Raw genomic sequence first — 26,385 nt, 5'->3', positions numbered from 1 at the left:
ATCCCCAGCCCCCCAAAAGTCATCTTAAAAGGAGAAAATCTCCAATTTTCTGTAACCTTACAATGTGCATAGGGAATTATTTTAATTAGTTTTAGGTATCTTGGACATGAACTGAAAATCAGAGTGATTTATCAGACGTTAATTTGAGGATTTTTGGGCACCTAATTTCTATGCTGATTTTTCTCTCTGTGTGTGTGTGTGTGTGTGTGTGTGTGTGTGTGTGTAAATTGATAGCTATATGCAGTGTGCTTTATTGCCCCTTGTCTGTTTTTCTAGCACTGGTGTCAGAAAATTGAGAGAAAAATTTAAAAATGTAATATGTTAATAAAATTATGTCTTTGTAGACTTTATTTAAACAAGCTGGGAATTAGAAAAATTTCCAAAAATCACCACATAGATTCTGGATGTGTTAACTGTTGCCTGCCTTTGATTTCTACATTGTTATCTTTCCTGGCCTATTTGGATAGTCTTTTATGTTATGTCAGTGAGTGATTGTTTGTTTTTTTTTTTTGCGTGTGTGTGTGTGTGTGTGTGTGTGTGTGTGCGCGTGCGTGCGCGCCAGTAATTAAATCCAGGGGTACTTAACAACTAAGCAATATCCCCAGCCCTTTAAAAAATTTGTTATTTTAAGACAGGGTCTTGCTAAGTTGCTTAGGGCATCACTAAGTTCCTGAGGCTGTTTTCAAACTTGCAATCCTCCTGCCTCAGCCTCCCAAGTCCTTGGGATATCAGGAGTATGCCTCTGTTCCCAGCTTCTTAGTCATATATTTAACCAGCCAAGACTCTTTCCTTTTGGAAAGAAACCCTCTGAGAATATTTTTGTGATTATTTTTATTTGTGTATATTAAAGCTAATTTTTGGACAGCTAATAATTATAAAGTAATTATTTTCACATTTTTTACCCTCTATTTTGATTTGAATTTATTATTAGCAAGTCCAAATCATTTACAACATTTTTGAACAGTTAATGATTCCTGCTGTTGTATATGAAATAAGATTCCCATTATCTCTGAATTCAGTTTATGGAATGGGTAACATAATACCATGTGCATAAAGATCCTAGGTATTATATCTATTATGATCATTTATTTCTAAATTATATATATTTATAAAATTCTGTTAAAAACGTAGAGGAGGGCTGGGGACATCTCAATGGCAGAGCGCTTTGCCTAGCACCTGTGAGGCATTGGCTTCCATCCTTAGCACCACATAAAAATAAATAAAAGCATTCTGTCCATCTACAACTACAAAAAAAAAAAATCTTGGACAAAACATCGAAACGTTGTTTATGTTGTAGAAAAAATTTGATAATTAAGGCTCTCTTGATTTGTTTTTGTGACACTGACTGGGGAAGAGATATTTAGGTTGAGGTAACATAACGATGGATGTAGCATATTCTCAGATTTTTTTTTTTCCGGAGCTGTGTATAATAGGTGTTTGTATGGGACTGGGGTTGTGGCTCAGAGGTATAGTGCTTGCCTAGCACGTGCAAGGCGCTGGGTTCAATTCTCAGCACCACATAAAAACAAACAAATAAATAAATAAATGTATGTATGTATCGTGTCTAATTACAGCTAAAAAATATTTTTTTAAAAAAGAGATGTTTGTAGTACTTTTGAAAGTTACTGTATCATTAAAAGACATTTTCTTGGGTTCTATTTATTTATTTATTTTTAAGAGAGAAGTTTTTAATATTTATTTTTTAGTTTTCGGCAGACACAACATCTTTGTTTGTATGTGGTGCTAAGGATCGAACCCGGGCTGCACGCATGCCAGGCGAGCGCACTACCACTTGAGCCACATCCCCAGCCCCTTCTTGGGTTTTAATACATGCATTTTGGCAGTTTGTTCACTTAAAAGAAAGAAAACATTTCTTTTGAAAATAAGATTTTGATACTGCCTATTTTAAGATTAGCTAGTCTGTTATTTTATTTCAGATATAAATAGGACTTTGAGAAAAACCTCTTATAATAATCTATTTTTTGAGTACTTACTTTGTCAAGCAATTTTACGCCATATTCTCATTTAGTCCTCAGAATAGTCCTAAGCGGTAAGTGGTAACGTTTTCACTTTTGATAGGTAGGGAAACTAAGATTTGGTTAAATCACTAGCCCGAAGTCATACAATTAGTAAATGCCCAGGATAAAAATTGAACCTACATCTGTTTAATTCCAGAGGGACTTATAAATTCACAACTGTATCAAAAAGATGGTATCAGAATCATGTCTGAAATTAAAAAGTTTTTTCCTCTCAAAAAAAGGAGAAACGAATAGAAGAAATTTTAGGAAGGTTTTTTTAGAAATAATCTTTAAAAAATGAGGAATGGGCTGGGATTGTGGCTTAGTGGTAGAGTGCTTGCCTGGTATGCATGAGGCACTGGGTCCGATCCTCAACACTGCATAAATTTAAATAAAGACATTATGTCCACTAAAAACTAAAAAATAAATATTTTTTAAAAATGAGGAATGCCGATCGTTTTCTTTTCTGAACTATTATAGGAGTTGGATGGGATGGTCGAATAGAAAAAGTCTTAATTCCTAGTGATCTGAAGAATTTTATGTGAAAAAAAGGATTTATTTCTAAGGGTTATATACAATATGTTCTTAGTTGACACTCTTCTGATTTACTTTAAAAAAAATTAATGTGAGTTGGAATATTTGGAGATATGTTTAAGGATGGTTCATTACATTTCACTTAGTAATATTTTTTGTGATACTTCTTTTGTAATCAGGAGTAGTACTCAGCTTACACTATTAGTGTATATAAAATAGTTCAGCCAAATTAGTTATTGAATCAGCAAACCAATATAGTCTTACATTTTTTTTCCTAGCATGTGTGTCCTTCATTTCCTAATTAAACTAATTTCTAAAGAGCTATGACTCTGATATATACTATAAACTGAGTGATCAGATTAGGGTGGTAGAATTTATGATAAGGCCCCCACCCTGGGGCATCAGGAGACTAACACTCAGGTATAGATTTACTTTTTCTATAGTCTCTCTAAGCAGCTGTTGGTGCACCAAAGCCTGAAAGAGCTCAAAAAGCTTTCTAGTCATACTCCTGGCACAGTGTACCAAGAGTCAAGATACCTGCTGGGCATGGTGGTACACACCTGAATCCCAGCAGCTCAGGAGGCTGAGGCAGGAGGATCAAGAATTCAAAGCCAGTCTCAGCAAAAGTAAGGTGCTAAGCAACTCAGTGAGGCCCTGTCTCTAAATAAAATATAAAATAGGGCTGGGGATATGGCTTAGTGGTTGAGTGCTTCTGAGTTCAGTTGCTGGTAGACAAAAAAAAAGAGTCAAGAAACCAGAGTTTGTTTTTCTCATTTGTTGTAAGCAGTAGTTCTATATTGTCAGACCATTTATTTGGACATGTTACCTATTAACTGGAATTCTGTGCAAGGTGCCTTTAATGAAAGATACATACATGTGTGAAGTACAGGACTACAGTGATATTGGAGGCAGTATTTTTATTGTCTTTTATTTAACTGTTTCTTATAAAATAATTTTATATTAAATATCTAATTGTGTTTCTGACCAGAAATGCATGTGCCCTTATAAGAGAGACCAGTTTATAAATATTGTACAGTTTGAATATAGGTAAATAAAATTTAAGTCACATACTAAATAATAAAAGTATTCTCACTTGATACTATAACAGTATGTTCACAAATTAATACCTCATGGTCAAAACCTACTTAGAAAAGATATTACATTGATTACAATATATCTGGAAATTGTGACATTTAAATTGTAATTTGCTTACCAAAAGTGTGATACATAACCACCAAGAATTAAGGCACTGATATTTGTAGGGGTTCTGTGGTTGGGATTGAGGTCTCTGATAGCTTCATGAATGTGGCATGCTTGGTGGCTAGGAAGTTTCTGTGCAAAGACACAGAAATGTCTGGCTGCTGTACACTCACTGTCCTTCATGAGGAAACTGTGTGTTAGAGTCTTATCAGCCTTGACCTTGATTTCAGGCACACAGCTCCTGGGAATAAAGGAACTCTCTTGTTAGACAACCACATTATTTCACTGAGCCTAAACCTGCTAACAGTAACTTTATACAGTGGACTTTCTTGAGAGCTACACAGAGGTTGCATATTGCAACTTAGTATGTAACTGATGAATAAACTGTATAATGTTGCTAAGTCTGTAACCTGCCCAGTAATACAATGAACAATATGTGCTAATGATGCCAATGGCCTAAAGTAACCTATTTATATAAATAAAGCTTGGCATCTTGTCCTGTCTGCCATTCTGCCATCTTTCTTTCCTGCCTCCGCATCTTGTCTCTGTATCTCCTTTTTGTTTTCTTTACTGATAATTGGCATTTCACATCATACATGTTTTTAAAATGATATCTTCACTGGGCATGATGGCACATGCCTGTAAACATAGTGACTCAAGAGGCTGAGGCAGAGGAGGATGGCAAGTTCAAAGTTAGCCTCAACAACATAGTGAGACTCTGTCTCAAAAAACAAAAGGGATTGGGGGTGTAGCTCAGTAGTAAAGCTCCTATGGGTTCAATCCCCAGTACCCAAAATAAATAAGTAAATAAAAATAAATCCTCAAACATTTTTATTGTTGAAAATCAAACTTAGCAAATATTACCTTAGGACTGGCTGACCTGGACAAGGTGTAGTTAAATGACCATGAAATAAATGGAAGAGGCAGTTCTCCTAATTAATACTAAAGATATTATTATTCCATCTTCTCAGATAAGTTATTTCACGTAGTTCATAGATAAGAAAAGAATATGCATCTTTTTTATGCATTAAGGGTTTGAGACAAAGCAGTAACCATGTTCCAAGGTGAACCTAAGATTTTCACATTTCTTTTTTTATTATTTAATTTATATATGACAACAGAATGCATTACAATTCTTATTACACATATAGAGCACAATTTTTCATATCTCTGGTTGTACAAAGTATATTCACACCAATTTGTGTCTTCATACATGTACTTTGAATCAAAATGATCAACACGTTCCACCATCATTTCTGATCCCATGCCCCCTCCCTTCCTCTGCAACCCCTCTGCCCTATCTAGAGTTCATCTATTCCTCCCATGCTCCCTCTCTCTATTCCACTGTGACTCAGCCTCCTTATATTAAAGAAGAAAACATTCAGCATTTGGTTATTTGGGATTGGCTAAATTCACTTAGCATTATCTTCTCTAACTCTATCCATTTACCTGCAAATGCCATGATTTTATTCTCTTTTATTGCTGAGTAATATTCCATTGTGTATATATGCCACATTTTTTTATCCATTCAAAATTTTCACATTTCTCCTTTACTATTCTTAGATTTTCTTATCAACAGAATTGACAAGTCCAAGTTGTACTGAGGTATTTTAGCACCCTGGAGAAGCAAAGGTCCTTATTAAAGTATTTCTATTGCTTTTATTAGTTGAATATAGATTTCTTATCATATTAGGAGTAAATGAAGTTAATTAATGTTGATTAATGAAGCCATATTTGATGATAGTACTGATTACATGCAAAGTGCCTAATATCAGCTTCAACTACACTGATTCAGCAACCATAGCTATTCAGAATATAGTGGGAAAACTAGGCAATGGGTTGTGGTTTTTTTGTTGTTTGTTTTTGTTTTTTTTACAAAACAACCTATTTATAGCCAGAATTGTCACCAAATCTATGTAATCATGAGTATTTCACTCACAAAAGATACCATTAGGCTGCAATGTACAAAATATTTGTTTATGGTTTCCTAGTTATTGCAAATTAAAAGAGGTGCAAATGAAGATGGGAAATTGTAAAGAAGCAATACATTGGGTAAAAAAACAGTGATCTCAGAACCTAAAAATCATAGAACTATTAGCAAGTTTTATTTAGTACTAAGTAAATGTCTTTACATTACAGTAGCCTTTACTCTAATATTTATATATCACAGCATAATATTGATGTTTGTAACAGTAATTCCGAGAAACATCTATTCACTATTTCTTCCTTGCTAAGAAGGCAGGAAAAGACTAAATATATTTTGGGAAGATAGTCACTCAGAAGCATTATAATAAAAATAAAGTAAAAGTGAGCTAGGCACAATGGTGCACGCCTGTGTTTCCAACTGCTTGGGAGACTGAGACAGGAGAAGTCCAAGTTCAAAGCCAGCCTCAGCAATTTAGTGAGATCCTGTTTCAAAGTAAAAAATGAAGGGCTGGGGCTGGGCTCAGTGTGGAACACCTGCCTTGCATATGTAAGGTGCTGGATTCAATCCTCAGCACCACATAAAACAAATAAAATGAAGGCATACTCTCCATCTACTGCTACAATAACAACAAAGTCTGAGATGTGGCTCAGTGATTAAATACCCCTGGGTTCAATCCCTGGTACAAAAAAAAAAAAGGGAACAGTTATGAATAATGGTATAACAGATTGTATGTTCTGACATGAAAAGATGCCTCTCAGATATTATATGGAAATGTAAATTATGAATGGTATATAAAAAATGATCTGTTTTTATCAAAAATAAGAAAGATTAGTACATGTGTAGAAGAAATCTGGGTGACACTTCTGCAATCTATTAAAAGTAGTTAAACAACAGAATTATATATTACTTTTTTCCCAGTTACATATTTCTGTAATATTTTTAGTTTATAAAAATAAGCAGGTATGTCTTGTAATAATCAGAAGAAAAAAGGTTATAAATAATCAGCTTAAGAAACAGAGAAGTATTTAATATATTTTAGAAAAATTTCGTTTTTATTTAATGGGTAAGTGGATTTTACACTTGGGTGGAAGTTGTCCAAATTGTCTGCCACCTTGACAATTTGGATAAATGAACATCAGACACTCTTTATGACAGATACTCCAGTTTGGTGTCAGTAACTCTTTCTGAACCCTAGTCGGTTTCCCTTAATCATTGAAATGAACATATGTGTGTGTATACACCACGTAAACACACACACACACACACACACACACACACACAAATATTGGGGGTTTTAGCAGGAGTTTTGCTTTTATGACCCCCATCTCCTAATTCTTTGAAAGTGTATTTGCTTGTGGTGTATTAAAAGTGGGAGAATCTTTAATTTTCTCTTACAAGCAAATTTTATTTTTGTTTTAAGATTTAGATTTTAAACCTACTGGCTAATAATTAAAAGCATAACCATGCTCCTCAGTCCCAGTGTATTGTTTGTAATTGGTCCAATTTATCTGATTCAGGTGCATTGTGGCCAGGTATGAAACCTGAAAGTGGTTTAATTCAGACTCCATCTCCAAGTCAACACAGTGTTCTTACCTGCACTACAGGGTTAACCACAAGCCAGCCAAGCCCAGCACATTATTCTTATCCCATTCAAGGTAAATAGGCATGGTTGTGTGTGTGTTATTTAATTATTATTATTATTGTTTTTTTAAATTTTAAATCTACCTGTATATCCAAACAAATTGGATAATACAGGTGCTCTGTATTCTTAAATAGAAAGGAGTGATATGTGCATGCTTTTTGTGTTAGGCAAATCAGAGCTAAAGAGTGTGGTTTGTAAGTAGTATAGCCTTTGGATGTGAGCTGCTTAATAGTTTGAAGCTTCCCTTTTTTATGTTGGTGTCCAAAAAACCTCTCTGATTTTGTTCTAATCTGTTCTCAGTGGCATTTTATCCTATAAGTGAACAGAAGAGTCCATAAGTCTGAATTTGCTGACCTCTTGTGTATGAATTGTCCGAGTGGTATGTGAGCTGCGTGCTGTTTTTCTGCTATGGCCTTGTTGCACCTGTTCTCATTAAGTACTTCTTGGTGAGAGTATTTCTCTTGCTGAAAAAGTTCGTTATTATTTGTTTCAGGATGTAAAGCCTAGCATTAAACTCTATGTAACTTTACTTTCCTGAGTTGTTCTTTTTAAAGGTGATAAATTATATCAGAACAATTAGGAAGGAGGACAAAAACCTCAAAGGCACTATGGGATTAACTGCCACCCTACCAAATCCAGAGCAGGCAGTTTGTCATTGCTCTATTCTGGGAGTAGTGTCCATGTGCCTGACTTTTCATCTGCCTCCTTTTTCCTGGCTTTTTATTTCTTACAAATGGACTCTAAATGGATAAATGATAGACAGCTAAAACTTTCGTGAGGTATTCTTAAAATATGAATTTTGGTGATGACAAAAAAATTTATGTAAATTAAACAAAATTTTGACTTTCAGTTTAGTGGAACTACTGTTTGGTCTACTGGAACAGAATTGGTCACTATGTTTACCTCCTGTCATTTATCAAGTTTCCTCTTTCTTTATATTCCCTTCTTAGTCTTCCACTTCTTTATTTCTAAGCTGGGAACAAATCAAGAGGGGAAAAACTCAAGAACATGACTTTGTCTATCTTCACTACCTCCTTTCTTTTTTTTTTTTTTTCCTCCCCTGAGACAGCGTCTTGCTATGTTGCCCAGGTTGACTTTGAACTCCTGGGCTCAAGTGATGCTCCTGTCTCAGCCTCCATAGTAATGGAGACTACAGGTGTGTGCCACAGCACCCTACTTTCCTTTTCATTTTTATGAAATGTTTCTCTATGTTAATAAGTCGCCACATCTCTCCTAAATAGGTATATTCCTCATGGCTAAACCTTGATTGTGAGAGTAAGAGTTCCCTCTTCTTTTATATTGATAACTTTCTACCAGGATGGAGAACCACAACTCTTCTTTAGTTGTATCTTGAATTTGAAGATCTTGATAGCTATATTTACTTCTTCCTCCTCCCTAGTACAAAAAAAAAAAAAAAAAAAAAAAGCTTAAACATCAGTAACCACTCTTCTTATTGTGTATTAGTGTATATTTTTTCTTGCGATTAGTTAACCTGGTTTTCCTCATTTTGCAATTAATGATAATTGCTTGTATTCAGTAAGTGCTTATTATATTCTTGATATTGTTCTAAGCAATGGATAGATGTTACTCATGTTAGTTTTTTTAGTACTGGGGATTGAATACAGACCCTCACACATGCTAGACAGGCACTCTGTCACTCAGCTATATGCCCAGCACCCTTCTGCCTTCTTATAAGATAGGATCTCACTAAATTTTCCAGGCTAGCTTGGAATATGCTATCCTCCTGCCTCAACCTCTTGAGTAACTGAGATTGCTGCATGTGCCACCATGCCCAACTTACTCAAGTAATCTTTAAAACAACACAATAAGGAAGTATTTTTAATCACATTTTGCAGATGGAGAACCTGAGGCACAGTAAAGCTAAGTAACTTGTCCAGAGGCATAGAGTAAATAATATAGGCAGGATATAAGTTGGGTATTCTGACCCCAGATCATGACTGCAATTGTTAGATTTTCAGTATTGAAATCATCTTATCTGTATCACCTCTCCCATTTTGAAAACCTGTACTAACATAATATAAATTTATTTTTCCTCCCATTTAATGTTTGTTAGCACTTTGACACATGGTAGAAAATAAGGCAGAAATTAACTATCAGGTTGTCAATTTGTGCCATTTATTCTGAAGGAAAAGTTAGTAGAAAAACTATTGGCTAAGGGGCTGGGGTTATAGCTCAGTGGTTGAGCGCTTGCCTCACATGCTTGAGGCACTGGTTCAATCCTCAGCACCACATAAAAAAATAAATCAATAAAAATAAACTGTTTTTAAAAAAAGAAAAGAAAAGCTATCGGCTAAAAAGAAATATGGATATTATTGGTGAATTTGAACTGCCTGGGTTCCTCGTTATCACTGTCTCCCACCTCTACCCACCTTATCTTTACTTTAGCATGGTAATGAAGGGTAGTTATTCAGGGCTGCTGCTTTCCATCTAAATAACTGCTCAGTCATTAAACAATAAAGACAAGTACAGTGTATCAATTTTTTAAAATATTTAGTATTTATTTATTTTAGTTGTAGTTGGACACAATACCTTCATTTTATTTATTTATATGTGGTGCTGAGGATCGAACCCGGGGCCTCTCATATGCTAGGTAGACACTCTATCACTGAGCCACAACCCCAGCCCCAGTGTATCAACTTTTAATTTTTTATTTTTTGGTGTGGCGATTGAACCAAGGGGATACTTTGCCACTGAGCTACATCTCCAGTTCTTTTATTTTTTATTTTGAGACAGGTTCTCTCTAAATTGTTGAAAGCCTCACTAAGTGGCTAAGCTGGCCTGGCTCAATTTTGTTAAAAGTGGTCAAAATAGCAATACCCACTCATCCTGTCCCAAAGCATTAATAGCAACCTATCTTCCCTGAAGAAATTACATCAAAGTCAAATCCTCTTCTGGCTTGATTAACTCTAAATCAAACCTTTTCTTGGGCTGGGATTGTGGTTCAGTGGCAGATCGCTTGCCTTGCATGTGTGAGGCACTGGGTTCAATCCTCAGCACCACATAAAAATAAATAAAACAAAGATATTGTGTCCATATATAACTAAAAATTTTTTTTAAAAAAACTTTTCTTAAGTTTATACCTCAGTAGTACCATTGTGAGAAAGGACAGCTCTAGTGTACTTACAAAAATCTTTGAATAAGTAGATATGACTTCTTATTTTCCCTCCCGATCCTCAGGGTAGTGATCAGATCTGACTTTTTGTATTAGTCTTTTCCTAAAGGGTCTGGAACCCATTTGTCTCTGCCTTTAGTCATTTTCTTCAGCTGAAGTGGCTTAACTAATAATATTCAAATACCAAAATCAAGATGTTTCAAAATTAATTTTAACTTTTATTAAATGTCTTTGGGCTTTACTATTGTGGTAACTATTCACAATAGTCTTTCTTTAACCAGGAGTTTGTGTTTTGTTTCATTTTTATTAATAGACGTTACTTTTAGTATAGTTTTAGATTTATAGAAAATTGGATAGATAGTACTGAGAGTTTTCATCTCTCTCTCCAATACCCTGCAGACACTTTCCCCTATTATTAACACCTTACATTAATGTGTTATATTTGTTACAATTAAAGAACCAGCTAAGTATATATTTATTCAGATTTTCTTATTTTTTTAACATTTATTTTTTAGTTGTAGGTGGACACAATGTCTTTATTTTACTTTATGTGGTACTGAGGATCGAATTCAGTGCCCCACACATGCTAGGCGAGCGCTCTACCTCTGAGCCACAACCCCAGCCCCAGATTTTCTTAATTTTTACCTGATGTCCTTTTTCTATTCCAGGATCTCATGTAGGATACCACAGTACATTTAGATTCCTCTAGACTTTGCAGTTTCTCCAACTCTACTTGTTTTTGATGGCCTTGAGAGTGTTGAGTGTATTTTGTTGTTTCAACTTAACCACCAGGAACACTTTTGGTTGAATCCTATGCCTTTTTACATAGCCCCACTTTTTTGGTTTCTGTTTTCAGTACTTCCTTAATTTTTGGCACTATGAGATGCTCCAGTCTCATCTTGTATATTACCTGTCCAAGTCCTATAATCAACTATTTCTCTAAGGAGACCTGGTTCCTCTTACTGGAAAAGATGATATTAGAAACCAAAATATGGGCATGAGGGATGCTTGTTGCTACTGGAGTATCAGATGTCTTTTTTTTTTCTTCTTCTTCTTTTGTTGTTGTGGTACTAGGGATTGAACCCAGGGTAGCTCTCTACCACTGAGCTACATCCCCAGCCCTTTTCTTGTTTTACTTTGAGATAGGGTCTCACTAAATTGCTGAGGGTCTCACTAAGGTGCCCAGGCTGGCCTCCCTTGGAGTCTTCCTACCTCAGCTTCCAAGCTGCTGGGATTATAGGAATGCACCACTCCACTTGGTTCAGTGTCATTTCTTTAAGATTCTTTTAATTAACAGAGAAAGAAATATACGTATGTATACTAACCTATGTAAGTACACATATGTAAAAATATTTCTATATGTAATAGTCTATATGTTACATTAATCATGAGTTCTTACTGAATTCTCTAGCTTTAATCCATTATCACATAAATCATCCTATACTCTATTTCTTGCTGCTGTAAATCTGTACTCCAAACATTAAGAAACCTTGTTCAGGAAATTACTTTGATTTACTAAGCTCCTTGTGGACAGATTTCTTTGTTCTGTACATTGATGCAACTCACACACATGAAATAGTACTTGCATTCAATATTATCTGATAAATGAGAGAATGAGCAACCTACTTAAACAATCACTTTTAACCAAATATGCACAGTTTTTACTGGGTCTCAAAGGAATTGGATGAGTTTTTGGTCAGGTTTATTGGTCACACACTGAGAGTAAGTTTTAATAATCCACCCACTGTCAACCTCTAGCAGAAAATAGTGGTTTTGCCCCCTCATACCTACTGTATGCAAGACACCTAGTGCATCCTATAACTATGTATAGAGTGTCATCTATCATATGCCAGGTGCCTTGCTAGACACTAAAAGTAATAAAATAAGAAGATACTCCTTTGTGGAACTAGTAGGGGGAGAAAAAAAAAACATTTTTTACATGAATAAATAAGGGCATTTAACCACTGATTGAAATGTGCTCTGAAAGAAAAATGAAGTAGATTGCTATGATTGGGAAAACAAGAAAGGACTTTTTTTTTTTTAACCTTTATTTTATTTATTTATTCTTATGTGGGTGCTAAGGATCGAACCTAGTGCCTCACACATGCTAGGCAAGTGCTCTACCACTGAGCCACAACCCCAGCCCAAGGACTTGTTTTAATAAAAAGGTCAGAGAGAGCATCTCTGAGGAAGTGAGACATGCTGAGGAGAAGTGCCATTATGCCAGGAGGACCGGAGGGGAAGACAGTCCAGACAGAGAAAACAATATTGCAGAGTTGCTGGAATGATAAAGACCTTGTCTTTTTTTTTTTTTTTTTTTTTTTTTTTTGAGTAACTCAGAGAAAGCCAGAGCAAGGTAGATGGAGAGACATGTCATAAAATTAGGCAGGTAGGTAAAAACTAAATCTTACACAAACTTTTATGTGCCATTACCCTTTGGGTTAACCTTTCAACTTTGGGGCTATATCACTTAATTCTGCTATGCCACTCACCAATCTGTAACCATCCTTTGGATCAAAGCTATGTATGTTGACTATATTAGGTTGACCTAATGGGGCATGGTTCTTAGAAGCTTTGTTTTTCTGATTTTGCAGCTCCATTTTCAGGAGTGAGGACTACCTACATACAGTTGGCCATGCCATTGATATTTAGAATTCTGATAGCCTTTAGGTATATAATAATTGCTACCATTTAAATTTTTTATTCTCTAACTTTGTACTTTTGTTACATATTTTGTTGTTGCAGCTTTTTTTTGTATGTGTGGAAACCAGCATATTTTTATTTATCTTTATATATATATATATGCAGGATAATCAGTACATTTTTTTGAAAATTCCTGGTCTTTTAGTCATTGTTGTATATGACATAGAACATACAGTAGTTATGCACACTTTTAGATGAGTTTAATGAGAGTTCAGTGATAGTTACAGAGACTAAAAGGTATTACTTACTTAATTATTAACTAACAATCCCTCACTAGAATTTGAACTCCATAAGTTTAAGGACTTTGTCTTGCTCACTATTTTATTCCTTAGTGGCTGGAAAAGTTTCTAGTGCATAGTAGATGCTGATATACTTTCTGTTTTGCTGAATAAATGAATGACACATGTTAGAAATGATTTGGTTATGTTGGAGAAGAAAAATGTTATTGGACCCTGTGAACTTTCTAGGTTAGTAGGCCGAGATCCCCTAAGCCCTTATTATTGGGAGAAAACGTTGATTTGTAGCTTGGTACTTGTTTAAAACTCAGACACTTATCAACTAGCAAATCAAGTTACTAAGATTCCTAGCAAGAATAATAGAGTATGTGGCCAAATGTTTTTCACCACCAGCCCAATTTAGTAAGTGAACTGAAGATTGTTTAATTTCTTTCTTGGGATTGAACCCAAGGGCGCTTAACCACTGAGCCATATCCCCCATCCTTTTTTATGTTTATATTTATAGAGACTGAATCTTACTGAATTGCTTAGGGCCTGGCTAAATTGCTGAGGCTGGCTTTGAACTTGCAGTCCTCCTGCTTCAGCCTCCTGGGCCTCTGGGATTACAGGTGTGTACCACCATGCCTGGCTTCAGTCCTGTTCTAAATAGTTTTCTTATTGACTGCCCTTAATAGAGTTGGTAGTCAGTTAGCCCTACCCAATGGTGGACCCTTGGATTACTTATGATTACAGTAGAAATCATGCATCAGTGTTTATGATAAGTGAAAGAGTAGAGTTGAAAACTATTATCTCATATCATTACATTTACAAAAGTCCTTGTATTATTTACTAGTTACAGAGAAATTCTAAATCCCTGATAGAATCTGTCTTTAAAAAATGTAAAACTTAATACAAATTCCTCGTCTTCAGACAGCCAGCCCAAGTAGTTTACCAAGTACATTTCTCCTGACTAGAATATATTTAATGTTTTCTTAATTTTTGTATATTCATTGATAAAGTCTCTAAATGCCAGATCATGGTGCTTTTTGTTCCTCATTAATAATCCATTATTTGAGTAGAACTCAAGAAGTAATTTCCAAGCACTTTAGAATTTGGAGCATTATTTCTCAGAATAATTATCTTGCATCAAGAAAGGCATAATTTGAGGCAAGTAATAGTAAATGATAATATCATAGTGTAGGATTTATCAGAGCTCCACTGATGGTTAGTAGGTCACACTGCAGGTGAGTCCTTTTTCAGCTTCTAGAGAGATGAAGTGGAATAATCTGGGTTAGTTCTGATTTCATTGGTATCTTTAGTATGAGCTGTGAAATGTATATGTATCCTTCTAGGACTTTAGTAGGAAGAGTTGAAGACTCAAGTTGAAACAGAAAGACGTTTGAAGTGTTTTGTTTCTAATCAAGTCTAAATTGAGGTATGACATACAAAAAAGCAAAATGAGCATTTGTTTCTCTTGCTAATTTTCTTATCTCCTTATAGATGTGTTCACTTAAGACAATGTATTTTTTTAATGTCTTCTAGACTTTTACATGGTATCTTTAACTAATATCTCTTAAACTCTCAATTCTGTAGCTTCAAGCACAAACGCCAGCCTGATATCCACTTCATCCACAATTGCCAATATTCCAGCAGCAGCAGTTGCCAGCATCTCAAACCAGGTACAGTATAGTTCATCTAGTTTGCTCTTTCTCTCTTCTTTCTCTGTTCAATTTGCCTATCTAAGAAATAACCAGGAATAATATGGGTTATGGAACCCTTTTATTGGATGCCCTCAGAACTAAACCCTAGATGGCTTCTTAAGCTGCATCAGTTTCTCTTATTCTCTATTAAGCGTCTCTGAATATGGTTATATCTGCTGCTCTATCTATTGTGTGTGTTTTTACCTCTTAATCTTCTCCCAACAAGCTCCATGAAGGCTAGGATTTACTTTTCTATTTTGTTCATGTATGTATTCCCCAAAACCTACAAAAAGGCCTGGCACTCACTTCATTGTGAATTCCTTGGAATTTGGTCTTGATCACTGTTAACATTAACTCTGCTTACAAGATCACTGGTAACATCTTCAGTGTTTTAGAAGATTTGATGTTGTTGTTTTGTTTTTGTGTTGTTTTTCTCTGTTTTTCACCACTTCTGTGAATCTTTTTCTGCTCACAATTAACATTACTTTTCTGGTTCATTTTCTGTGTTTCACTGTCCTTGTATTTGTTCTTTCTTTTAGTCCACAAATATTTATTGAGTTTCTGGTTTTGTACCTAGCACTCTCATAGGAACTCTGTTTTTGTATCTCTTATAAATCTATCCATGCCTCCCTCCTTCTCCCCCCTCCCTCCTCCCTCTCCCCTCTCCCCCCTCCCTCCTCCCTCTCCCCTCTCCCTCCCTCTCCCCCCTCCCTCCTCCCTCTCCCCTCTCCCTCCTCCTTCTCCCTGCCCCCCTCAGCTGGGATCAATTGCACATAATGCTAGGCAAGTGCTCTACCACTGAGCTACATCTTCAGGCATTCACATCTCTTCTTTTTGATTCTATCTTCTAATGTGAACCATCTCTATTTAGTTTTTCTGCATTTAATAATTTCATCCTCAGGAGTGTTTAACCCTACTGATAAACTGTCTCTAAGATGAAGATTCTGGGCTACATGATGTTTACAGGCTTCCAGCTGATTGGTGGTTACTTTTTCTTTGATATCTTGCTATTTCCTAAGTTCAGAGTATCTAGAACAAGACCTTTGTTCTACCCTTTTTTCTGTCTTCTTTTTTTCCAGAAATATAACTACTTTTTCTTAATATTTCTGAATTCTTGTCAATGGCACCATTTTTTTTTCCTCTTAATTAACAAAGTCCTAAAATCAGACTGGTTGATTTCCATTTCATTTCTCCTACCTTTCCTTAACCCAGCCATTTCTCAAAATTTTCCCTTTTTATTTTGCAATCATTTCTGTTACTTTGGGTTTTTTCCTCCTTTAATACTGAATTACTGTGGCTGAATGCTTATTTCATCTCTAATTTTTTTCCCCTGTGCTGTCTGTTCTTTAAAATACTGATTAAATTTTTTGCAAATGCTACCATTTATGAAGTTACTCATCTGCTCAGAATTTTTTCTTGTTTTTACTGTTGGTTTAATTTGAGAGTTCCCATTTTCTGATTCACACAAGCTATAATACTGTTGCGTAAAGAATCTAAGTCATAACCAGGCACAGTGGCATAGGCCTATAATTCCAGTGACTAAGGCAGGAGGAAAAAAGAAAAGAAAGATAGAAAAAAAAAAAAAAGAATTAGTTTGGTCAATTAGTGTCGTCCTATTTGTCACTAATATCAGTGTCAGTGGAATTTTTTGAAGGTGTGTCACACTCAGTTTTATTTTATAGCTCTATTAAGATATAATAGACATCAAACTATATTGATTTAAATTGTACAGCTTGATAAATTTTGGCATATATGTTTGTGAAATGACCAAAAGTTTCCTCCCGATATTTTAGGGAAACTTATTTTTAAAGAAAACTTTTAAGAAAAGATTATCAATTTTGTGAAATAAGAAACTTTAGTGTAGGGTATATACTTTTTAAAGTTAATTTGCCTTATAAACACTGCCGTTTAATGCAGTGGTTTATAACCTTATTAAAGAATAGACATTTTTGTTTAAAAATTATAGCAGAAATTCGGTACATAAAATTGGAAAGGACATAGTATGTATATGTATAAAAGTACACAGGAACCTTCCCTTTTGGCCTTCCTTATATTATAGCAGCTCTTTTTTCTGGTCTCATATTTCTAGAGAATGCATTTTGAGGGGCTGGGGTTGTGGCTCGGTGGCAGAGCACCTGCCTTGCACATGTGAGGCACTGGGTTCAATCTTCAGAACCATATAAAAATAAATAAACAAATAAAGATATTTTGTGTCCATCTAAAACTGAAAAATATTTTTTTTAAAAAAGAATGTATTTTAAAGTTATTGTTTTCATTGGAGAGACTGTTAGAAAACAAGAAGTCAAATTAATGTTTTAGGGAAATAATTATGAATAAGAGGGAGAAGAAACCCTTTGGTTGAAATTTAATATGTGTGCTCTCGGGGGTTTTTTTCTTTTTTGTATCAGGGGTTGAATCCAAATGTGCTTAACCACTGAGCCACATCCCCAGTCCTTTTTTATATTTTATTTTGAGACAGGTTCTCACTAAGTTGCTAAAGCTGACTTTGAACTTGCGATCCTCCTGTCTCACTGCCTTCCAGATTGCCAGGATTACAGGTGTGTGCCACCACATCCAGCAATTATGCTCTTTCTAAGACTCTTGGTTTCCTCCCTGTTCCCTTTGGCCTACAGGACTATCCCACCTATACTATTCTTGGTCAGAATCAGTACCAGACCTGCTACCCCAGCTCCAGCTTTGGAGTCACAGGCCAGACTAACAGTGATACTGAAAGTACCACATTAGCAACTACCACATACCAGGCAGAGAAACCTAATGTCATGGTTCCTGCTCCAGCAGCCCAGCGACTTTCAACTGGTAAGTATCATAGTTCAGAAAACTGGCTTAAAATTAAGGGCACTTAATCCAAAAGGTGTTTTCAGGTGATGGGGAAGATAATTTTGTTCTGATATCAGCCACTTTCATCATGCTCTTGGCTTTCCCTCCTAGGTGAGTATTTAAACTTTGGAAGCAGGCTATGATGAGTCATGGGTGGCTGATGTCTGCCTGATACTAAGAATAGAAAAGTACCAACAATGAAAAGACTATACTGTATTTCCAACCCCTACCAGCTCTTTCAGCCTACAAATTCCCCCAATCTTTTTTCCCCTTGTGATTTATTTTATCCTTATAGAATGTTTTATAATGTTTTCTGCCTTCTGTATTTTATTATAAATTATTAAATAGATCTAGAGTTATGGTTTTCAGCTGGAGATGATTTTGCCCCCCAGGGAACTTTTGGGCAACATGGAAAAGAGTTTTGTTGTCACATTGGTCGGGGATGCTTCTGGCATCCAGTGAGTAGAGATCAGGAATACTGCTTAGTTAAATACCCCAAAATGTATAAGATATCCCCCTCAACAAAAAAATTAACCGGCCCAAAATGTCAGTTGTGCCAAATTGGCAAACCCTGATCCAGTAATCCAGTAGTAGAGCACCAGTTATGTTCTTTCTAAGACTCTTGGTTTCCTCCCTGTTCCCTTTGGCCTATATTATCTATCCCACCTATACTATTCTTGGTCAGAATCAGTACCAGACCTGCTATCCCAGCTCCAGCTTTGGAGTCACAGGCCAGACTAACAGGGTCTTCTTTTTTTTTTTTTTGGCAAACTAACTTGATGAGCTGTGTATAGAGGCCCATACCTGTAGTCCCAGCTATTTTCAATGCGAGGGCAATTTGAGACTGGCCTGGGCAACACAGTATGAACTTATCTCAAAAAATAACTTTGAGGGACTTAGAAGGCATGCATATAAAGCATGATTATGACTCTTTTTATGATGTTAGCCACTGTAGGTGCTTAATGCCTAGATCTACATTCCTAGATTGCTTTACATAAAGTCTAGTTTTCTAAACTCTCTCCCTTAGTTATGACTCATAAGGGCAGAGAATCTGCCAGCCCTCTTCATGCTCTGGTTCATATAGGCTGTAACTACTGGCAGTACATGTCCCACTTTTTCTTTTCAGGAGACGCTTCTACAAGCCCAGCTTTGTCCCAAACTACACCAAGTAAAGATGCTGATGATCAGTCCAGGAAAAACATGACTAGCAAGAACCGGGGCAAGAGGAAAGCTGATACCAGTTCTTCTCAAGACAGTGAATTGGAAGTATGAGAAGAAACTCATTCTAGTTTTTTTTGTTTTTTCTTTGTTTTTCTTTGTTTTTTCTTGCTTCTTGAATTTATCAAACACATATCTGAAACTCACAGAGATTATGTGGTTGTGTGTTGTATGCTCTTTAATTCCTATGCAAAAGAAACTGCATTGACCAAGTAAATTAGAAAAATGGTAAGAAAAACAAAGTTTCTCCATGTCCATAACTTACTACATCATTTTCAGATGCTTTTCACCAAAGCATTAAAAAAGCTTTGCTGGATTTAGGTAGCAAGGCAATTTTTTAATGGAAAGAACAAACAATTCTCTGTATTCCAGAGAACAGAAAGAACAGTTCATCTTATTCAGAAAACAGAGGGAGCCACAAGTGATGTCATAGTGCACTCCATTTAGAAATCTAAAAGGAAAATGAGAGCTTCAAACCCAAGTTTCTATGAGACACACAAATAGATCTGGTAACTTCTTAATGACATTGGCACTGATTTATTTTGTGCCTGTAAGCACTGTGAGACTTTATTATGGACATGTGTTTTTAAAAGACTAGGGGTTGGGATTGTGGCTCAGAGGCAAAGCTCTCGCCTAGCATGTGTGTGAGGCACTAGGTTTGATCCTCAGCATCACATAAAAACTAAATAAAGGTATAGTGTCCACCAAAACTAAAGAATAAATGTTTTTTTTAAAGACTAGAAAGATAAAAAAATTCTAATAATAGTGGGGTTTTGTTTTTAATTTTTCTAAAAAAATATTATTTAATAAAGGGAAAATATATATTTGAATATAAGTCCATTGAGATAGGTGCCCTAAGACATAGGTAAATTGAAGCCGTGTTTAGAGCCTGTTGTCTTTCATTCCTGGGGTGGGGACAAAGGAACATGAAAGAGAAACTAAAATTTTGATACATTTCTTAGGGAATACTGAGAACTTGCTCATTTTTAAAAATCGGAGCGAAATATGCATAACGTAAAATTTTACTATTTTAACATGTACAATTCAGTGTCATTAAATACATTTCCACTATTATATAACCATCACTACTATATGTTACCAGAACTTTTTCATGATTCTAGGCAAAATCTCTACACCAATTAAGCCATATCTCATACTCCTGTTCTCCTAGCCCATTGCAACTATTGTTCAATTTCCTCCTTCTGTGAGTTTGCTTATTTTAGATACCTCATGTAAGTGGAATCATACAATATTTATTCTTTTATGTCAGGCTTATTTCAGTAAGCATAACACTTTTACAGTTCGTCCATGTTGTAGCATGTGTCAAAATTTCGTTTCCTTTAAATGGCTAGCTAATATTACATTTCGTATATGTGTGTGTGTGTGTGTGTGTGTGTTGTATCATGTTTTGTTTTATTCATTCATCTGTTGAAGGGCACTTGAGGTTTTTACCTTTGAGCTATTATGAGTACTTCTTTGAATACTGTGTGCAGTTACCTATTTGAGTCCCTCTTGTCCATCTTTTCAGTTCTTTTGGGTTACACAAAGGAATATTAATTTTGATCATATTCTATCTTCCTCTTTTTAAGGAACCACCATAATTGTCTTCAGTTTTACATTCTCACCAGCAATTCACAAAGGTTCCAGCTTGTCTACATGTTCATCACACTTGTTATTTCCCATTTTTTTTGATCGAAGCCATCCTAATGGATGTGAAGTGATACCTCATTATGGTTTTGATTTTTACTTCCCTAATGTCTAATAATATTTAGCATCTTTGCACATGCTTATTTGCCATTGACATATTTTCTCTGGAGAAATACCTATTCAGATCTTTTAAACTCCTTCATTCTCTTCCACCCCCACCCTAAGGTAGAGTCTCACTGTGTTGCCCAGCCTGGTGTTAAATTCCCTGGATTCAAGTGATTCTCCTGCCTCAGTTTCTGCAGTAGCACCTGGCTCTCTGCCCATTTTTTAAATGGGATTTTTGGTGCTGTTAAATTAATATATTCCAGATTATTGATCCAAAATATTTTCTCCTATTGGGTTTGCTTTCTTTCTTTTTTGGGATGTGTGTGTGTGTGTGTGTGTGTGTGTGTGTGTGAGAGAGAGAGAGAGAGAGAGAGAGAGAGAGAGAGAGAGAGAGATTTGCAGTGCTGGAAATCAAACCCAGGGCCCAGAGCATACTAGGCAAACACTCAACACCAAATTACACTTTTCATTCAGTCTTTTCAATTTTTTATTGTGTCCTTTGAAGCATAAAAGTTTTTAATTTTGATGAAGTCCCATTTTTTTCTTTTATTGCTCTGCTTTTAGCATAATATGCTTATGAAGATTTACATCCATTTTCTTCTAAGATTTTTATTGTTAAATTTAGGTGTTTAATTTATTTTGAGTTAATTTGTATAAGTTCTAATTTTATGCTTTTGAATATGGATGTCCAGTTTTTCCAGCATCATTTGTTGAAAAGACTTTCCTGGGTTAGAGATGCAGCTCAGTGGTAGAGCACTTGCCTAGCATGAATGAGGTCCTGAGTCTGATCCCCAGCACTGCAGAATGAATGAATGAATGAATGAATGAACAAAGGAACGAATTCCTTTCTCCATTGGATGATTTTTTTTATTTTTGATCCTTGTCAAAATTAATTCGCAACAGTTTATTTCTTGCTTAAGCTCTGTTTTATTGGTCTATATGCTAGCACCACACTATTTTGATTACTGAAGTTTTGTAGTGAGTTTTAAAATCAGGAAGCATGAATCCTTTAGTTTTGTTCTTTTTCAAGGGTGTTTTGACTATTTGGGGTCTTGAGATTCCATTTTAGGATGAGTTTTTCTTTCTTTTCTTTTTTCTTTTTTAGAAGTAGTTGAGGGCTGGGGATGTGGCTCAAGCGGTAGCTCGCTCGTCTGGCATGCGTGCGGCCTGGGTTCGATCCTCAGCACCACATACAAACAAAGATGTTGTGTCCGCCAAAAACTAGAAAATAAATATTAAAAATTCTCTCTCTCTCTCTCTCTCTCTCTCTCTCTCTCTCTCTCTCTCCCTGTAACTCTGTCTTTAAAAAAAAAAAAAAGAAGAAGAAGAAGTAGTCGGACACAATACCTTTATTTATTTATTTATTTTTATGTGGTGCTGGGGATCGAACCCAGGGCCTTGCACTTGCTAGACAAGCACTCTATACTCTTGACACTCTATGTCAAGTGTATTTTCTGCATCAATTGAGATTATCATGTGTCTTTTCATCTTTTATGAATATGTTACTAAACCACAATCCCAGCCCATAGGATGAGTTTTTCTGTGGTAATTTTGATAGTGATCACAATAAATCTATAGATTGGTTTGTATAGTATTGGCATCTTAACAGTATTAAGTCTTCTAATCAGTGAACATGTGTATCTTTCCCATTTGTTTGTGTCTTCTTTAATTTCCTTCAAAATCTTAATGGTTTTCAACATACAATATAAGTCTTTTGCTTCCTTGGTTAAATTTATTCCTAAGTATTTTTTTTTTTTTTTAGTTGTAGTTGGACAGGATACTTTATTTTTATTTATTATGTGGTGATGAGGATCGAACCCAGCATCTTGCACATGTTAGGCAAGCGCTGTACCACTGAGCCACAACCCCAGTCCCATAAGTATTTTATTCTTTGATGATATTTACTGCTTTTTAAATTTCCTTTTCTCATTATTTATTGCTTATAAACAGAAATACTGCTGATTTGATTTCAATTTTTTGTATATTCCTTAGGATTTTTTTACAAATAATATTATGTCATCTGAAAACAGAGATAACTATATTTCATCTTTTGCAATTGGGATGTCTTTTTTTTTTTCTCTTCCTTTTCTTACCAAAGTGCTCTGGATAGAACTTCCATTACTATGTTAAATGAAAGTGATGAAAAAGCATTCTAGCATATTCCTTATCCAATGGATAAAGCTTTTAGTCTTTTACAACTGAGTGTCATTTTAGCTGTAGGTTTTTGATATATGCCTTTATCATATTGAAAACATTCCCTTTTACTCCTACTTTACTGAATTGGTTTTTTTTCATGAAAGGATGTTGGATTTTGTCAAGTGTATTTTCTGCATCAATTGAGATTATCATGTGTCTTTTCATCTTTTATGAATATGTTACATTTATTTTTATATGTTGAATGAACCAAGAACTAATCCCACTTGGTCACAATGTATAGTTATTTTAATGTGCTGCTGAATTTGGTTTGCTATTATTTTGTTAAAGATTTTTGCATCAATTGGCATAAGAGAAAAAGTTTTAAAAATTTCTATAGTTTTCTTACAAATGTAGTCTGACAGGGTGATGTTGGTCTCATTACATAAATTAGGAGTGTTTCAAGAAGATTGGTGTTAAATCTAGTCTTTTCTTTTTCTTTTTGTGGTGCCTGGATTAACCCCTGGGCCTTGCATGTGCTAGACAAATGCTCTGCCACTGAGCTATGCCCCCATCCCCCTAATTCTTATTTAAATGTTTGGTACAATTCACAAATGAAGCCATCAGGTCCTGGGCTTTTGCAAGTATATGTGACAAAATCAGTCAGAGTTACTCCAGGTGATTTGGGCTGGCACTAAATAACAACGCAGACGCAGAAAGTACCTTTTTCTTGGGGTTCATTGACAGCTCCTCTGCCCCAGCTCTCACAGAGGAGGCAAGAGAGGCAGGCAGAAGATAGAGAGCAGGCCTGAAACCATCCTGTTTTGGGGGGAAAAAGACATTCAAGAAAGTTCAACCCAAATAACGCAAGGAATTGGGTTTCAGGGGGTTGCTTGGTGATGTCCTGCGGTCAGCAAATTGACTGACATCTTGGAAGGCCACACCCATCTCAGGTGCTGTGTGGGATCATAAGCAGAGCAAGGGAAAAGGACACATATGTCTCACGGCCCAGTCAGAGCAGCAACATCAGTCCAGTCCCCTCATGTACTCAAATGCCCATAGCTCACACACACCGCCCCAGGCTGTCTCATAACAGGCTTTTATTTGTTGGAATGTTATAAATTATTGATTCAATCTCCTTATTATTTATATGTCTTAATCAGGTTTTCTGTTTCTTCTTGATTTAGTTAGGTACCTTGTGTTGTGTATTTCTGGGAATTTGACCATTTCATTTGAGTTCCCTGGTTTGTTACAGTATCCCCTTATAATTCTTTTTATTTCTATAAATATAAAATCAGTGATAGTGTTCCTACTTTTAGAAATCTTAATAATTAGTAATGATGATTTTAGTGATCTTGGTGTTCTCTATTTTTTTCTTCATAGTCAGTCTAGCTAAAGGTTGTTAATTTTGTAGATATTCTCTAAGATCCAACTGTTGGTTTCATTGACTTTTCTCTATTCTTTTTCTATTTTAATTGTTTCCATTTTAACTTTATTTACTTCCTTCTACTAGCTTTAGTATTACTTTCTTCTTCTTTGTCTAGTCCCTTAAGGTATACAATGTGGTTTTTTGGAGATCATTCTTTTTCCTTTTGGTGCTGGGGATTTATTCCAGGGCCTTGTGCTTTCAAAGCATACACTGTACCACTGAGCTACATCCCTAGCCCTATTTCTTCTTTTTTTAATGTATGTACTTTCAGTTATAACATCCCCTTTAGCACTGCTTTCATTGTATCCCATAAGTTTTAATATGTTGTGTTTGTGTTTTCATTCATCACAAGGTATTTTCTAATTCCACTTACAGTTTGTTCCCATTATTTAAGATTTATGTATTTTCATTTATGTATTTTCCTTGTTACTGGAAGATACTCATTATGCTTTATATTTTATTCCTTTAGCGGGTATTTCTGTGGGACTTGGATGAAACCATCATCATCTTTCATTCCCTTCTTACTGGATCCTATGCCCAGAAGTATGGAAAGGTAATTTCAATAGTCTTTTGTTATAACTATCCCTCCTCTGACTATATGAGCAGAAATTTTTTTTTTCTGCTACCTCATCTTACCTGTTGGCTTTTAACTTCTCATGTAAAATTTCACCAGATGGCTTGTACCAGGCAAGCTATATGATCAAGTGGAGTTGATGATAAAGCCAGATACTAGTCCTTGGACCAGTGTTGAGAGCGGAAGTTGTTTGAGTTGAAGTTGCATTTTATAAAGTATAGGAATGAGGCTCAAAACAGAGTATTCTCGGGATTCTGTTTGCAGAGACATGATTTGTTTTACCTTCAGCTACATGGTTGTTTTATTTTTTTGAGTTCTGGGAATTGAACACAAGTATATCTACGACTGACCTACATCTCAAGCCCTTTTAATTTTATATTTTGAGACAGAGGCTTGCTAGTTTGTCCAAGCTAGTTTTGCACTTGCAGTTCTTCTGCTTTAGCCTCCCAAGTTGCTAGAATTACAGGCATGTATCACCACACCCAGCACCTTAAGTCACTTTTAATAACCCAAACCAAGCATTTCATTTAGCCAAACAAAAGTTAGACATAAAGCATATAGATAAAATATCTTTCTTAAAATACATGCATGCTTTTTTAAAAAAACAAATATACCTAACAAAACTTAATTTGTTTAATTTTTAATTTTGGCAGAATAATTAGCTCTTTTGAGAAGATTAGGACTGTATTTCTATGCCAAATTATCTCCAGAATCATATTTTTCGAATTTTGGGTTAAAAATTTTATAAAAATATCTACTTCCCTTGCTATCTCACACTTCCCAATTGTTTTATCTCATCACTTGCGGTTTTTTCTAGGAGTGCTTCCACAGGCTCTTACTATCTAGGCTGGCCAGCTGATATAAACTCATAAGTTATATTACTAAGATGACTTTAAAAATATAGACTCTCAGTAAAGGACTGATAATTCATCTCAAAGCAGCTTGCCTTGATTTTCCTGTAAATATTTTGACTCTTTTACCTTTCTCTACTTTCTGGTTGTTGAAATTGTCAGACGTCTGATGTTATATTGCATGTGTGGCAGGCGGCTTTTGACAGGGAGATATTGCATCTCATATTAGCAATAGTTAGGAGTTCCTCTGGAACAGAGAATTTCCCAAAAAAATTAAGTGGAGGAAAAAACACCAAAGGGAATGATAAAAATACAATTTTAACTGCAAAGCAGTGAGTTAATTTCTTAAATATATTCTCTGTATAAAATATATTCCTTTTACTTTTATGAAAATATTAGTTTCCACAAAGAGAGGATTGACATTTCTAATATCCTCTCTATTGAACAATCCACACTCTTAGAAATGTCAGTGAAATATTATCAATAATACTTGAAGAACTGTTGTAGACCTGTGTTGC

At 35.4% G+C, this 26,385-nt stretch overlaps 1 protein-coding gene across 3 annotated transcripts in view; it reads left to right on the top strand.

Moving 5' to 3' along the window:
* Eya3 (EYA transcriptional coactivator and phosphatase 3) overlaps positions 1-26,385 on the top strand; it is a 101,490-nt gene that overhangs the window by 49,935 nt on the left and 25,170 nt on the right. For 2 of the 3 annotated variants that reach the window (XM_026391640.2, XM_026391641.2), the window contains exons 7-11: positions 7,197-7,334; positions 14,966-15,051; positions 17,706-17,889; positions 19,037-19,176; positions 24,912-24,995. In XM_026391640.2, the coding sequence (XP_026247425.1) occupies positions 7,197-7,334; positions 14,966-15,051; positions 17,706-17,889; positions 19,037-19,176; positions 24,912-24,995 (632 nt within the window). The remainder of the gene's footprint in view (positions 1-7,196; positions 7,335-14,965; positions 15,052-17,705; positions 17,890-19,036; positions 19,177-24,911; positions 24,996-26,385) is intronic. The other variant, XM_026391642.2, reaches the window with a different exon arrangement.

Source organism: Urocitellus parryii, chromosome 11, assembly GCF_045843805.1.
Source record: "Urocitellus parryii isolate mUroPar1 chromosome 11, mUroPar1.hap1, whole genome shotgun sequence".
Lineage (NCBI taxonomy): Eukaryota > Metazoa > Chordata > Mammalia > Rodentia > Sciuridae > Urocitellus > Urocitellus parryii.
Note: the sequence above shows the minus strand (reverse complement) of the source record. Positions and strands in the feature narration are given on the sequence as shown.